Raw genomic sequence first — 16,565 nt, forward strand, 5'->3', positions numbered from 1 at the left:
GTAGGGTCTTTTTTGAAAGCTAAATAAAGCTTTCTGTAGTCACACACAAACACACATACATGTAAGTATTTATTGAAACATGTATATGACTCCATAGTGTTGATGTACTTACCGTATTAAGTTTTACTTTAAAATAGAAGAAACTTGAATTATCCAATCAAGGACACAGGTTAAAAATGTGCAGATTTAGAATTAACATACAAACACATTTTAAGAATTGTTTCAGTGTTGCGTGTTGATCAGTTCTTCTTGGTCTAACTGCATGCACACACACATTGCACCATTGTAGACACATGCACAAATGCACAGGCTGCAGATAAAGAGATTTATAAAAGGCACCATGTTGCCTTTGGCTTTGCCCAAAGAGGAATGCAGCCCTGATAGACCTCCCTCTGTCTTCTCTGTCTGCCCCAACCATGACACTGTCCAGCCATCCTGTCTGTCTCACTGGAGGCTTTGTGTGTGTGGGTGGGTGTGTGTGTGTGTTTGTACCTGTTTAACTATATTTGTGGGGACTATATCATTTTCCTTACGTTGTGGGGCCCACCATAATTTCTTTTTTTTTTTTTTTTCACTGGTAAGACTTTGTTTGTGGTTTATGGTTAAAAATGGGGCGATATGTACCAGGGAAAGCCTTCCTAGGGCACAGAATGAGCTTGGTCCAGAGCCCTGTGAGACCTGGAAAGATAATGCATAATCCATTCACATTACACACTGAAGCCCAGCTGATGTACTGACCTCCTTTCCCGACATTTGATACAAAAGTTTTATACGTCTTCTTCTCTGCAGACCAATTCGAATACCATGAAGCTCTGAATTTTGGACTGATCTGTTTTTGCATATTGCTGCCATGTCTTTCTGTGTATATGTGTAAGTGTAAAGTGCAAAGAAAAGGTTATGAATGGAAAAGACACAAATGGATTTGATACAAAGCGGAGGGGCAGAATGAAAGGTTTGAAATTAATTTATCAGGCCTTTATTTCTTCTTGCAGTCCATTTCTCAAAATTGTCTCATTAGTCACACTCAAAGCTAATCTTTCATGTTGTAATTCAACAGGAGTTTGACATCATTAGGGTAAATGTATAACAGCTCATGGGGTATATTTATCGCTTTTCAAATACATTAAATAAATCTAAGACTTTTTTCCCCACAGATCTGGGAGTTATTCTGATTAAGCTTTAAATCCTAACTTTACATAAAGAGTGAGTCTAGACCCTCATTTTTGTTTTGAAATATACCATCATTGCACTATGCAGAGGAAATGATCTGAGAAATGCATTTTTCATTTTGATCGATAAACTCACTAAATCGTCCTCTAAGTACTGCAAAAGATAATATAGGGTGCAGAGAGAGTTAAAGATTTTGACAACAGTGCAGGTTTCATTTCTCATATGAGTCCAAGGTCAATGTTAATTTATTGTATTGGTTGTAACCCACTTCCTTCACTTGATATGAGTTGTATTTTGAACCAAAACCATGACCTTCTTTCCAAACCTAACAAGGTTGATTTGGTGCCTAAACCTGACTGCACAGTTTTGCCTCAATAAACCAAGTAGCCACATTCTGAATTTGTAGTGATAACAGCTGCTAATGGGCCATTTTATGATCTGTTAATATACAAAGTGTGTGCCTCACCAACTGGTAGTTGTTCGGGTCTAATTAGGTAACAAGTTTGGCAAATGAACTTTGTAACGTGATAAAATATTGGTGTTGTGTTCAGCTCCAAAGTGGAAATGAAAAATGGAAAAGTGTTTGTTATCCATGTAGTTACCTGACAGCGACCTCTGTGCACGTTTGATGGTATATTCAAAACTCTCTGTGTTTACAGAACAGCAGTTTCACAGACATGAATTAGTGGAGATTGATTTCCATTGGTGATTGATTATGGAATTGAGAGGATACACAACGAATAATTTACTCAAATGTGTTCCGGTAACAAGACAGGATTGAAGTTATATCTACGTCTTCACTCCGTTAGCACATATTTGTCCTGAACTGTGAGAACCCACAGCCCCAAACTGTGGTTAACTAATGTAATCCTGCACCTTAAACTTGCAAAACCACACTGTGGTTCCTCTGACAAATTTCAGAAGAATCTGGCAGCCATGCTTAGATTCCATTAACACGAGGCCGCTGCTCTTTTTGTAACTCAGATTTGTCTGACAAGATTCTCTGACAAAAATGTGGGTCCCATGCACAGGTCTTCTGGACAATTTGACTTGTACATTTCCACTCCATTGAGACTCTAAATTGGTACCCTGAGACATTCATAAGCTTCAGTAGAAATGCTGTTCAATAAAGCCAAGCTACAAACAAATACCAAACACAACATCCATAAAGAGTAAGAAAAAGTAAATGGCAAGGGCTAATAATATGAGAAATAAGTGAAAACAAAAAGATCACGTAAGTATGCCCTCAAGTTTAAGGCAAAGTTGAATATTTACATGTGTAAGTGTTAATGTTGGTCCAAAGAAACATTGGCAAGTTCCTGATCTAGGGACATATTTTTGGATTTCCTGCCACCGTGCCCCATTCATGCTGCAAGCTGTTGAAAGTGTTTTTATACCCGAGTAATTATATGATCCCATTTCTCATGCGTTCTTTTTTAACCTCTGTCTTGTCCTTCATCAACTTTTTAGTCTTGTTTCTCCTTTTCGTCTTCATTTTAAGGGGGATTAACCACTGAGAATGCCCTCCTATCAGATTGTGGTGATGTTAAATTTATGTCTGTGTGTGTTCTTGTAGAGAAAAAAAAACACAGCTGCTGACAGACCATCATTTAGCAATTAAGCACCCTGTGTAGTGGATAGATTTCAGATTATTTAGTTTTTCAGGTCATTAGGAATGAAGCTAACACACATAATGAGTGGGAATTTAGATGGTTTGTTTGCAGCCGGGTGGCTTTGCAGAACTTTTCTTGCTCTGACATCATGCAGATGTTTCTAAGCTTTGATGGTAGCTCATGTAGCCACACATACGGAGAAACACTGCAGCTCTCTTGGGTACAGAAATAGTGTAATATCAGTTTTGAAGGTGCATTGGAGTGTCAAAAAGCATTTGTGGAGGGAGTCATCTGCTTCCTCTTGTTTTCCACGCCATCCCTTTTTTCTCCATCAAAAGTGTTTTTTTACAGGCGTTGGTCCCTGCTGAGAGCATTTTGTCATGGCGTAATGGATCTGGTTTCAAAATATCTCCCGGGCTATCGAGCCGTTACCATGCAACATGCTCCCAACATAACATAAAACCAAGGAGCTTTTCCTCATTAGGCACGGTGGAGAACAGAGAAAAGGCAAAAGAAGAAGTGGCCTTTATGCCACAGCCAAAAGAAAGACAAGAAACGTTCCTTGGTAATATGTTAACTGTTAGCGAATGTGATTTTCCAGCTAAATAAACAAGTTGTAATTTAGATCTTGTTCTCTCAATACTCTCAACACAACCAAAAAGGGAAAACACATTTTTACTCTTTCCTCTTATGTCTGTTTATTTCAGTTTTTTGGGTTTGAAATTCATCAAAACATGTTCCATGTGGTGTAATGTGTAATGTAGGTTAAATTAGCATATAACATGTGCTAACATGAAGAATTCGACATTTTGGCTTACAATGAAGAGGAAAGACCAACAACATAGCTGTGAACCAACACTGGTAGAACCACTCGTCTTTTAATCACGCTAAAAATAAAACCTCTAACCCAGATATAATAAACATCAAGTTAAAGTTAGTTCTAGATGTATTGTTTGGTTGTTTCTGTATAATATTCTTCTGGAAAGTAACATGTGAGTACAGCTATCAGATAAATGTAAAGTAATGTTTTTTTTATGAAATCTATACCGTTCCTATTAGGGGATCCATGTCAGATTGTAAAGGAAAACACTCTGGATTCATGTTTTCTCTCCAGCAAGAATTGGATGGACAGCATCATGCAAAGGCCAACTTCAACATCAGTCAAAATAAAGACAGAATTTCCACAATATGCTTTCAGTGCTGCACTGAAAACATCACAAGAGAGCCAACTCCGGGAAAACAGGTTTCGAAGTCATAACAATATTTAGGTTTTATTTTGACAAAACAATACATTGAGCAAGAAGAGAGAACCCCAAATTAGTGCAAGTGACTGATTCAACATCTGCTCTGCATTTACATGCTGGCTCAGTCAGTAGTGATTGGTAGTAAACGATACTCGATTTGGGGACCTTGCTGAGGGATCAGTAAGTCAACACTCGAAACTAATTTTTAACTCTCTCCGTCTTTCTCTTCCCCTCCCCAGTCTCTCGTTCCCAGGTGTCTTCACAGCGCCAGGAAGTGCTGATGGAGAACGTGACCCGGATGTCGGAGCGCTCCCAGCAGGACCTGGGCGAGGCTTCCACTCAGGCTGACCTGTTGGAGAACATCTGGAAGCTGGAGAACCTCTTCCAGAACCACAGTGACTGGCTGCAGAGGCTGGAGATCCTCATCAAGGTACGACACAAGAGCAAAGAGCGGAAACACGAGCTTTTGTAGACCTGGGAACTGTTACAGGAGTGAAATGATGACGGAAGGATTGATTTTTAAATGTTGACATATGTCTGAAAGCAACAGTTCATTTGTGCTGTGTAAACATTCAAACGGGTTCGCCTTTTTCTCACTCCGTTAGAGCTCAACAGTGTGATTCCAGCAGTAAAAAAACCCATTCATTCTCTCCATATCTCCATTGATTATTAGCCTTAATGTCATAATCATCCAAGGTAGACTTAGCACAAGCTTCCTCAGTGTGAAACGATTGAATGTGCTCCTGTAGAAGACAAAAGTTCATGATATCAACCTCGTTTTAAGAAAAGCATGGATTATTCATGATCTAGAGAAACAATAACTCAACTACCCACAATCCTAGTGTCACAACAACGTCTCTGATTGGTGGAGCCCGCTGTTACCATTGAAATGTTGATGTGCCTGCTACCACTGAAGTTCACAGGAAGTTCAACACACTACATAGAAACTACAAATATCTATACAGTTTTTCACCTTTTTCTCCATTTTCGGATTGTTTTTTTTAATGTACAGAATCAAATGTTTAATAGCCATGACGAGTAATATGGGAGCTGGTTAGCTTGGTTCCAGGATTAAAAATATTAATATTGAAGGATTTTCTGAAATGTCACTGGAGGATTTGAAGGTGGAAATGAACTTACAGAATCAGAACTGCTGAAAAGTGGACGGTTGCAATTGAGCTGAGTAGAAGCAAATTTTAGTTCACGTTGAAACTGCTGTGAAACATTTAGATTTTATTAGGATTTCTCTGCCCCCCCCCCCCCCCCCCCCCCCCCCCCAAAAAAAAAGTAATTCTTCCTATCTTATTGCTGATCTTGTCTTGTACATGCTTCCTGCTTTTCTTTAACAATAAAACATATCATGCATACATTAACGTTCATCTTCCAGGAACCTGCTTAATATCATCACTTTGCAGCACTAATGATATGTAACTTAAATGGTAATTAATTGTTACAAATCAAGTCATTGTACTTTAAAGAATTCTTTCTAGTGCTGTTAGAATTGCATTATACTGTATGTGCAGCAATGGACGTGTTGTAGCAATGGTGTTTAAAGCTGCTAAAAAACAAGATAACGATGATAAAGCTGAACTTCAAGCTAACTTCTTCCACTTACAGGGCCTGGAGCTGGAGCTGAGGAGTATCCAGGCGAACTCCCTTCAGTCAGAGGGTTACCTGGTGCAGCTGGACGACAGGTTGTCCTCTCTGAGCAGCTCCGCCAGCAGGAACCTGACGAGCCTGAACGCAGAGGTGTCCAGATCCTCCATCTGGCTCCGCGACCACGATGTCCTGCTCAGGTACAATTCATACACACACAGAAAAGCCTCGTTTGGCACGCTTCACCCTTTGAATTTCATAAAGAAGAAGACTAAAGATCAGTTTGTTTCCGTCCTCTGACAGGGAAAGCTCAGGACAACTGAGCAGGCTCAGAGAGAAACTGGACGAGGTGAATTGGACGGTGGGAGCTGTCAATCATACCTTCGCCAATGACATCAGTTTTCATCATGTGAAGATACAAGACTTGCAGGTTCTTTGAATATTTGAATCATTGAAATACACATACAGCTGAAAAATATTCGTTGTTAGCTAAAAGTTAGAATTCATACTGTACGCAGTACCAAGCGGTTTTGTTGCGCGCCCCATGTATGGAGGCTATAGTCCTCATCACAGTGGCTGTAGGTTCGAATCTGACTTTGTCCGTTTGCTGCATGTCATCCCCGACTCTCTCCTCCCAACACTTCCTGTCGCTCCTCAGCTGTCCCATCTAATAAAGGCAAAAAGACCCCAAAAACAACTTTGAACAAATTAAAACATACATTATAAAGGCTATATTTTAAGGCACAATGAGTCTGTCTTACTGTCTTACTGTCATGCTCATGAATTAGTGCTGTTGACTCTTCATCTGCCCATGCTCCCGCTGCTCAGATCCAGATCAGCAACATCACAGAGGACACCAGCAGTTTGTGGGTGACCCACGTCCACACGGAGGCCCAGCTGAGGAACGAGATGGAGATCCTCAACACGATCGCAGAGGACCTCCGCCTGAAGGACTGGGAGCACTCCATGGTCCTGAAGAACCTCACCATATTTGAAGGTCAGCAAAGCAAAGTGAAAGCCTGTTTGAACTGAATCGTTTGAAATGTCTATTTAAAAAAAGGACTTGGCTGTTCTCAAAGGAGACATCTCTGTGCTTCATTCTGGTCCAAGTTCAACACCAAAGGGGCACTTGAGAAGTCTTAAGTGCCTCTCTCTCTTTGGTTGAATTGCTTCCCCTAAGTGCCCCTGAAGTGAGCTTAAATGCTGCTGTTCAGTTTGCATTGACTTGGTGATTTGCAGGTCAAAAGGCATCGAGATGTTGAAGGTAGAATTGAGACTGAGTTGGATTGAAAAGTGACTTTTTTGACTTCATTGTAACATAAGACCATTTTCAAAGACTCTTGCCCGGTGTAAAACAAGCCCCAAATAGCACATTTCTCAAATAATCACCAAGGGTTACCTAAACCTAGTTGTGTATTCTATGTTGAAAACAAAAGTCTTACATGCAAAACCGAAAAAAAAAAATGTTCTAACTTAGGAATTTGGCGAGGCACTTAGCCAAAATAAAGTTGTTGAATCTTGTTATTGAATCCAATTCTTGGTGATGAAATTCTGAGTCATGTCAGTACTTCTGTTTTCCCACGAGCTCAGTTTAATGGATCCAAGCTGAGAACACGTGTTTCCCCCTGAGTCCTCACAGCGGGCGGTGGCTCTGCCGTGCTTTGGCCCACTGTTTTGGTCCTGCTTGGTAGCATGGCCAACCTGTAATGGTATTCCCCCTCTAACCTAAGCCCTGACTCAACACATGTGTTCATGCTACTGACGTAAGAGAAAGCTCTGTTGTTGTGTTTTTTCACAGTGATTTTATGACTTCTGTCCAGACCTCCGGGGTTTAAGTCCCTGTGAAGTGAATCTTTCAAAATCCACCTTATTTCAGTTTTTATCTGGCTTTAATGACGAAGAAGCAAGATGTCTTGCAATGTGTTAATCGAGAGTTAGTGGGGCTTTGTTCCTTTTTTGATAAAAGTTACAAAACCAAGCATGGACATATTCTGCACTGTTCAGCCGGCAGATCAGTTTTACAAAAGTCATGAAGAGCTAAAGGCCACAAGCAGCTAGAAGGTTAATGCAAACCAGCGATCCTCCAACACGTCGTCAAACACACTCCTATTCACACCCAGAAAAAAAAACACAAAAGCAAGATCCCAAATCAGGGCAGGCTCTGTCATAGCGTGCAGTTTAACGCATTTCATCTGCATCTCACCGCTTTTATCTTCTCCTTTAATCCGTCACATTAACTGGACTTCTTTCAGCCGATTGATATGATTACAGTTAGTCCTCCAGATTTTATGAAAAGAGCCGCGTCCCAGACTCTTGCTTGTGCAATTGCCCAATCGAAATCAAGCATTTAATTGGCCTTCTAAACTGTAAACATGCTGAGTGACAAAACATGCTTGTTTGGATAAAATAGCTTTTCTTATTTTGGTACGATACAGTCCGGCTTTTGCGATACTGTCATAGCAAATGCTCATATCGTGATCTTCATAACGTTGGGAGTTTATTGTGCAGCCCTAACAGCAACAACATCTATTGGTGAGTGTTCTCCTCTTGTAAGAGCAAAATTACATTAAAGGAAATACACGACCGCAGCGTGGGAATGTGAGAACTGAAAACCTTCATATAATGAACGCCTTTGGGTGAAACTCTGTGTTCAGAAAGATCATTTACAAAACCTCTTCTGAGCCAATAGATGCTTTCAGTTTGATTGAATGCAAGTGACCCAAGCATGCAAATGTGATTTTACACTGTAGGATTACTTGCCCGGGGAACTGAGCAGTGCTCAACGTTCAATGTTCTTCCTCCAATCTGCTGGGATCTGATTAGACCCGACGTGGTAGGAATCTCACTGCCAGGGCACTCGGTGACTCCTCTGGCTTGTTCAAATCAGTAACGGTATGCTATGATGTAATGCTGGCAGGGGACGCGGCCCGCGCTGATTGATGGCAACTCAAAACGAATGCGACCCCTGATCTGGAGTCTGCTTCACATGTGGGTGGGATGCTGTTCCTGCTGAGCCTGGAAACAATTGTGAGTTAAATTTAGACGCAGCATCTCGAATGAAAAACTCGACCGCTCAGCTCTTTCATTAGTTTGAGCTGCGCGGCCCATTTGTTTGTTGTTAGCGCGCAGGCACTCAGCCCAAAAAAGGTTTATACATCTCTATCCATGTTTATCTTCCTCTGTTCTGTTCCCCTCCGCTGCCTTCTTCTTTTTCTTTACCCTCCTTTCTCTTGTTTTTTATTATTCAGGTCATTCGCCTTTGTTTCTTCTCACACACTATCACTGCCACACTTGTTTTATTGAGTACGAGAAGCTGTTTCAAGTAGCGCCTGGAGTCTTCTTTGATGGGGGATTCAAATTCTCCCCAGGGGGAGGGACCAGTTGTTAAACAGATCATTAATTACCGTAACATGAGCCTATTGGGGGAATTTATCACATGTTTCTGATTACTTTAGTACTAACATTTGATTTTGTATCTTTTAGCTATTAGTCACCTACTTGCTTTTAAAAACAAATCCATCCTGGCTTGACATAATTGCTCCAAGAGTCTGGACTCAACAGAACATATTTCTCTTTTTCTCTTTCGCTAATATTGCTCTCGGATTTCGTTGCAAGGTGACTTCATTGTTATCCAGATTTGAATGGCTCCAAAATGTATGTCACAACATTTTCATGTGGCAGTAGCGTTGATTGTTTAAAATACCGATGTAGTCTCAGCGATGTCACCCATTGGTTTCTGAAGAGGCGTTATGAAGCCCAACAAAGCTGTTTTCTCTGTTGTGAAATGCTGACTCCACTAACTAACTTCCTGCTTATGGAGAAGCAGACAACGAGGTGGAGTGAAGGTTGGCTGAATGAATATCTTGGCTGCTGAATCATGATCATCTCGCTCGTTATCAAGCTAGCATAATCTAAAACATTTTGCCAACAGTTCGAGGTCATTAACAGGATTTAGCTCAAGTGAAGAAACGCCCACCTGTCAGTCAAATCAACCATGCAGCAAGGGAACCGGTGGATGAGTGGTTAATCTCCATGCCTGCAGGCTTAAATCCTCAAAATGGGTCGCTCGGGTTCGAATATGGGGTTCCTTTCCCGCATGTCATTCCCCCACTCTCTCCGCTGTCCCATCTCTCCAATAAAGGAACAAAAAGCCCAAAATTAGCATAACTCTTCAAACCTTGATATACTGTAGAGCAGGGGTTCTCCACTGGTCTAGCCTCAGGACCCACCACTAACTTCTTCATGTGAAATCACAACCTACATTTCTGAACATTTTCAACCCATGAGATTTTATTTATTGCAAAATGTTGCAGTTAGGATCTTAAGACGGTGTGAGAGAGCTACTAGACTGAACAAAACAAAAAAGTTGAAACAGCGCTTCATAGACTTTTTGACACATTTTTTTGACACTCACATATTTGGGACCCACTGAAAACCACTCTGTGACCCACCCCTGGGTCCCGACCCACAAATTGAGAACCACTGATATAGCGCAACATGTGCAGATTAAGATGAACGTCCTGTTGTTGCTGAAAGCTGCTGATCTTCTGCTTTGGTTGTGTGTTATGAGTTTGATTGAGCAGTTTTGAGGTCTGGAAACATTTTTTAGCCTTCATGTCATCTGATGACCATTAATGCACATTTTGACTGGCATGTTTGCTTTACTCGTGACGAGTCCCATAGCTCAGTGAAGTCTGGCTTTCACACACCAAAGCCTTTCCAGACACACAAACTTCTGACAGCTCACTTTTTATTTTGGTCAATCTTATCTCTCACATTTTTGGTATCTCTACAAAATGAAAGATGTTTATCCCTTTAAAGCGTTTTTTTTCAGCATCCAGTTTTCTCCATCAAAAACATTTTTGGAAAACTAAGTTTTACATGTGACCAGTTGATAGATAGTGGAGCCAAAATATGCTCAAAAAAGACTTAAGAAGCTCCTTTACACTAACTCATCCAGACTCACTCTAAACAGAGTAAGACACTCTTTGGGCGAGCAACAAACCAAGCTTTAGAAAAAAGAGAGAGAGAGAGACATAATGCATAACTTTCTGTGATACTGTGTAGAAAAACTGCCTCTTTTTGAAATCTACTTATATTCAAACCACCAATAAGTATCTGTGCAACATCGTCACTTTATAAAGTAGAGGTACTTCATGCGGTTCAGCTCTACATCCTCCATCAAAACAAATCACTTTTCAACACCAGCCTGTCCCTTTAGTTCAGGGACACATTGAACATTTTAGCCTCGTTCTGTCCACAGTGCTGTCCATCTGTTCCTGCTTAAGATGCTCGTACTCTCAAATAACATAAACCCTGATAATTCCGCTCGTCATTCGTCACTGTGATGAATTTCGCAACACGCTCCTTATCTCCCGTTACATTTAACATGTACGTTGTCACCGTGTGGAGGAGATTGTGTGTCTCTTTCACATGTTTAAGTGACACGTACAAAAACACAAGCGCTCTCTCTGCACTGAGAATGATCTGTCTGGATGTTGGATGGAGGCGCCTGAACTCCACACTTGTGTTGTGTTCTCGTACTCGGTGACGTCAGATGTTTTCAGGCTGATCCTGGAGGGAACACTTGGGTTGTTTTTTGTTGAACCGACGTCAGCTAAATTGAACAACTACGACTCTGAAAGCCAAAAGATCAATTATGTGAAGCTCTGTTAAAACAAACTGTTGACGAGGATGCGTTTTCTGCTCCCAAGCTGATCATGCACACACAGATGTTGAACAGAACACGAGAAGACTTTTTGCAGGTTTACTTTCCAAACTATAAACTTGCGCTGATAAGTCCTAATAACTGGCATTTCTTTTTCTGCTGCAGATGTGCCCACACAAAAGGGCTGTTTTGAAATCCAGTGGGGTAGACTAAAACCAATAAAGATCAAAATAAAAACCCAACAGCGAGAGATGTTTACTCCTTTTCAAAGAGTGCTCTCTTATTTACAAGAAGAATGTGTGACTTTATTGATCCAGTAGATTGAGCACCAGCATGCAACCAAAATAAACCGCTGCTTGGCCACACATCCACCATATTGAAGCCTATATGCTCTCCTCCGGTGGCACACCTCCAACCCCTCGCCACTCGTATTCACACAAAGGACAAGCGTTCTTCTCCTTGGCTCGAGCTGCAATCACCTGTGGCCTGCATTGTTGTGTTAGCAGGCTAATGTTAGCGCTCTCTAGTTAGCTCGTAGCTAAACATTGTATGTAATGACCGTGATCTAAAGACACACTCCTGAGGATGGATTTTTTCCTGAAGGCCATCCCTGTGTGTGTGAATTGTATGGATTAGATGCTGATGTGCGGGTTAGCGCCTTGCAGGACAGCTGGAGCTATCAGTGAATGTGTATGAGTGTCATTTTTAAGCTCTTAGTAGTAGAAGACTAGAGGGGGCATATACAGAATATGAGTTAAGATCTTTAACCATTACGGAGACATTTTCTGATTTTTATTCTGGTTAATCATTTATCAATTCTCTGATGATTTTCGCAATTAGAATGTAAGAAAATAGCAAATACTGTAGCACAGGTTTGTTAAAAGAAAAAGCCAAAAAAATACTCATTATATCAAGTTTACAAAAGGACAAAATGTTTGCATGAAGAAGCTCAAACTAGAGAGAGAGTTTTTGAGAGGAAAAATAAAAAAATAAATAAAAATGGTCAAATTGTTGTCGATTTTTCTTTTTTTCCCCCGGATCGACACCCAACCTCTCACCTGACCCTGAACCATATCATAGCAATCATTTCGGACACTTTCTGAGCTTGCACTCTTTGCCGTAGAGGTTTAGAAATACAAGAACACACACATGCACTTAAATGGTCCTGTGGCTCGGGCTCGCACTCTTGATGTGACCTTTTTCACGGTCACATCACCTGCCTCGCTGGTTAAGTATGTGCAGCAGCAGCAGCAGCAGCAGCTCGTGGGCGGCAGCAACGAGATCTGTATCTCAACGCTGCACAGCATCAAAAACATGTAAATGAAGAACATTAGAGCTGTGACCGATCAGATCCGCAGGACAAAAACAAGCACTGAATGCCTAACGTTCCCACAAGCTGTGTTTTGGTCTATCTCCTTAAACATGTGGTTCCCATTGTGGCCAGAGCTCTCTCTCTCGCTCTCTCTCTCTCTCTCTCTCTCTCTCTCTCTCTCTCTCTGTGTATATCTCTGTCCCTCTCTCTCTTTCACTCTGACTTTTTTTCACTCACTCTCTCCAAGCACAACAAACTTTTTTGGACTGAGTCTTTACAGCAGTTGTAAGACCCAGTTTTAGCTGGTGCTTTAGTGTGTGTGTGTGTGTGTGTGTGTGTGTGTGTGTGTGTCATGTGAACTTGTGAAAAATAAATATGGCTTAATTTCTCGATGCTGATAAAAATCCTAATCTTTAAAAAATAAAGGCTCGCATGTTTCTCTCTGACCCAAATTCTAGTCGTACATGTTCACTTTACAAATGATAATCTTCTTGATTATATCCTTCCTTAGTGTTGGCAGGAAAGATTCAAGAAGATCCAACATGAGGTTGTGATAGAGACACGCTGGATATTAGTTGACAGACACATGGCCCATTTTTCAAAGTGCTTGTCATGAGTGTATTAATGAGGTGTCTAATCTTCTGCTGCTGGTGCAAAAATTGTTTTTGCTAAGTTTGACGTGAGGGTTTAATTAGTCCCTTAAATATTCTTTGACGTCTTTTGGGCATACAACATTTGGGTCATATCCAATGGCAGTGGTGCTGTCTGCACCTGGCCCAGTTGTTTTTTTAATGGTGAATTTGGGAAGACATTGTGGAAAACTGTTTTCCTTTAAGTATGAATCTGTACATGCATGAAGTGAAAAGGCAAGCACACAATCTATGGAAGCATCAGGAATCCAAAGAATTGTCTTTTTTACCTTCTAGCATCACTGAAAAGGTTTCACAATGATGAGAGCACTATACTGGGGTCAGGAAAGACCTCCCTGTATGTAACAAAGATTTTATAATAAGATTGACAACAAGGCTCAACCCCCTCCTGTTGTACAAAGATGAAGCCAAAATAACCCTGCGACGGGCGTTGACATATTGTGCATTTGGAGCCAGCGTCTAGAAAGACAGTAGTGATTGGCTGGAAGAGCTGCTACTGCCAACAACACTCAAGATCCCTCGGATCAGTACAGATTCTTTGTGTTGGTTTGAAGCAGACATTCATGGTTATGGAAGTTCAGTGAAGCTTGTTGTAGTGTTTGTTACATTTCCTCTTGCCGCTCCTCTTCTTCTCTGCTAAATCCGGCGCATACAGTGCTAAAGAAGCCGCTAGTATCAACAGAGCTGTCAATCAATGTGTTTTAATACCTTTTTATAGTATCAAATAACTAATGAAAATCAAACTTTTTTCAGAAAAGGGACTTGAACAAAGACCAGCCTGATAATATCTAACCATCAGGGCAGAATCTTGGTTTGAGGAAAAATTTGACTTTGTAGGCCTGTTTTAATTTTCTAGTTTAACTCATATTCCATTTGTTAACATGGAGGAGGCAGAGTTTATGACATATGCTGCAACCTGTCATTAGGGGGAACTCTTAATATGTTGGCTTCACTGAAAGCAGGATGTTGCTCTGTCCATTCTTTATACAGTTTATGGTGTGTAAAATCAAAACATCTAAACAATGTGCCCTTTAAGTCGCCTGAACATGGTGCTAATATTAATCCAATGACTTGAGACCAGGCCGTGTCGGTCAATTTTACACAAAAAAAAAAAACTGCACTTTTTGAATTGTCAAGTTGTGAATTATTACTTTAAAGTGAATGTATAAAAAACAAAGACGCAGAGACAGTCATATTTTGGCAAATTTGTACACAAAGGGAACTTAGACTCGACTTTCGTTAAATCTTTCTTCACTTGTTTGTTGGGAACGATAACATGCTGCATTAAGTAAAGCTGTATTTAATAGTACAGCTGTCAGGCAAACTGAAGGTTTGCTGGGTCACAAAGTAACTTTCCGTGTTACTTAAAAGGAGAACCTCACTGAGCTTTTCCTTAACTAGCTTGATGTTGTTTTTCTCAGTTAACAGCCTACACCAGTGTTGGAAACATGTGGGGCAAAGCTTTAACAGCACAAACTGACTGAGAGTAAAGTTTTGCCTTTTACTTTGATATGGCTGCATTTAAATACAGCCTGATGTGGGTAATGCACGATCTACAAATGCTATCTATTGGTTTCAAATTTGACATTGTTTGAAAAGTTTATCGTTTCATTCTGTCTTTAATTGTGAATATATTTGTGTTTTTTCTGCAGGTCCTCCAGGGCCAAAGGGGGAGAAGGGTGATAGTGGACCACTGGGGCCTGCTGGGGCTCCAGGGTTTTCCGGCTTGAGAGGTGAGCACAACCAGACTCCTGTTCATACGTTTATGAATTGCATAAAAAGTTCAACTTCACACAAATTAAAATACGTTTATTGGAGATTGAAGGAATTGTTCTTACTGGCTAAAGGTGGGTGGAATGGAAAGATTGAGACCACTCTCATTTCTGTCTGTAAAGATAAAGATGGAGAAAAGTCCTGATGGCCTGAATGTTAACGTCTCATGTAGCAAAACCACAGTTTTAATCGACAGCTCTCCCTGCTGTCAATAAAAAGGCTAACATTTGAAAAGCTAGAGCCAGGAGACAGTTAGCAGCATAGCTTAGCATTAAGACTGAAAGCAGGAGCGATTAGTTAGACTGGCTCTGTCTAAAGAAGAGAGGGAAACTCAGCTGTTTTTTGGCGAGGTGAAACTTGTTGGAAACTGTGAAGACAAAACAGGTCGCTGCTTTCAGCCAAAGAAACATCATACACAAAATCCCCCATAAAACCACAACTAGTCACTTTTACAGTTTGATTTTTTTTTACATATAAAGACTTAAAACACAAATATGACGTGCTGGAAAGCAGTTTCCACTATTTTCCAGTGTCTTTGCTAAGCTAAGCTAATCACGTTGTGGCTCCAGTGTATTTGACAGACAGAAATTAAAGTGATATCTCTCGTCTCATATAACTCTATGAGAGTAAAGGGATGAGTGTACTACCAAAATGTTGAATAATTCCTTTAACATGTGACAGTGGAAATGAGCACAAAGCATCCCATTGAAAGACACTACAGCTATACCTCCCTATGTGGAATTTAAATAAGATACTACATCAAATATAATAAATCGTCATTTTAGTGCAATGCTATTCATTTAGAGAGATACTTATAGCAATGTGACATGCTCAAATCTTTGTACAACTCCAAAATTGTGGCATTTTTTGACTAATTTGGTCCTTAAAACAAACCAAAATCATAAGTGCTAAGAAGCTCTTAACACAAGTTACACAATATTAACCTTTTTTGATCAAGTTTTCCTCCCTGAAGTAAGCGTTGCACTTGTGCGTAAACTTGAAATATTACTCTTTTTTTTCATGACTGTCAAAGCTTCAAACTTTTGGTCAAACTACTCAAGTGTGTATAATTAGGCAGATGCATTTTGAAGGTACATGTATACATATTTACATGTATTCTTTAAATTAATCAGTAGGATGAGTACAGAGGAACTGTAATGCCACTGCCCTGAAATGAACGATCGCATTATCATTATTTGTTAGACGCTGTCCTCACCCTGTCATTGTGTTCAGTGTGTTCATGTTTTGTCACGTCTGTTAGTACTGTAATGTTATGTGTTAGGATGTAAGCTGTATATTGAATGTTGTGTATGTTAATGAGTGCTGTGTTGGTTGTAAGACGACACAGTCACACTGTAATGGTTATTGCGTACTTGAAAGAAAGAAGAGATTGCATTTTTATTGTTTACTACTGAGTGATAAAAACTATTTCTAGATTTAATGAATGTGAAGCCGAAGATGCACAGACAAGGAGTCCCATAAAGCCTCTCTGTTTGACTTCCATGTGTGTTTTTTTGCACTGGTGGGGTTTTATAGTCC

At 40.4% G+C, this 16,565-nt stretch overlaps 1 protein-coding gene and 1 long non-coding RNA gene across 2 annotated transcripts in view; both read left to right on the plus strand.

Annotated features, from left to right (window-relative positions):
- The window catches only part of LOC132984754 (uncharacterized), a 296,934-nt gene that overhangs the window by 175,509 nt on the left and 104,860 nt on the right, over positions 1 to 16,565 (plus strand). The gene's annotated exons all lie outside the window — the stretch shown is intronic.
- The window catches only part of scara5 (scavenger receptor class A, member 5 (putative)), an 80,767-nt gene that overhangs the window by 30,489 nt on the left and 33,713 nt on the right, over positions 1 to 16,565 (plus strand). Inside the window, exons 4-8 of the mRNA XM_061051687.1 lie at positions 4,267 to 4,457; positions 5,645 to 5,823; positions 5,927 to 6,053; positions 6,452 to 6,620; positions 14,906 to 14,986. Of these exons, the coding sequence (XP_060907670.1) occupies positions 4,267 to 4,457; positions 5,645 to 5,823; positions 5,927 to 6,053; positions 6,452 to 6,620; positions 14,906 to 14,986 (747 nt within the window). The remainder of the gene's footprint in view (positions 1 to 4,266; positions 4,458 to 5,644; positions 5,824 to 5,926; positions 6,054 to 6,451; positions 6,621 to 14,905; positions 14,987 to 16,565) is intronic.

The sequence above is a fragment of the Labrus mixtus genome, chromosome 12 (assembly GCF_963584025.1).
Source record: "Labrus mixtus chromosome 12, fLabMix1.1, whole genome shotgun sequence".
Lineage (NCBI taxonomy): Eukaryota > Metazoa > Chordata > Actinopteri > Labriformes > Labridae > Labrus > Labrus mixtus.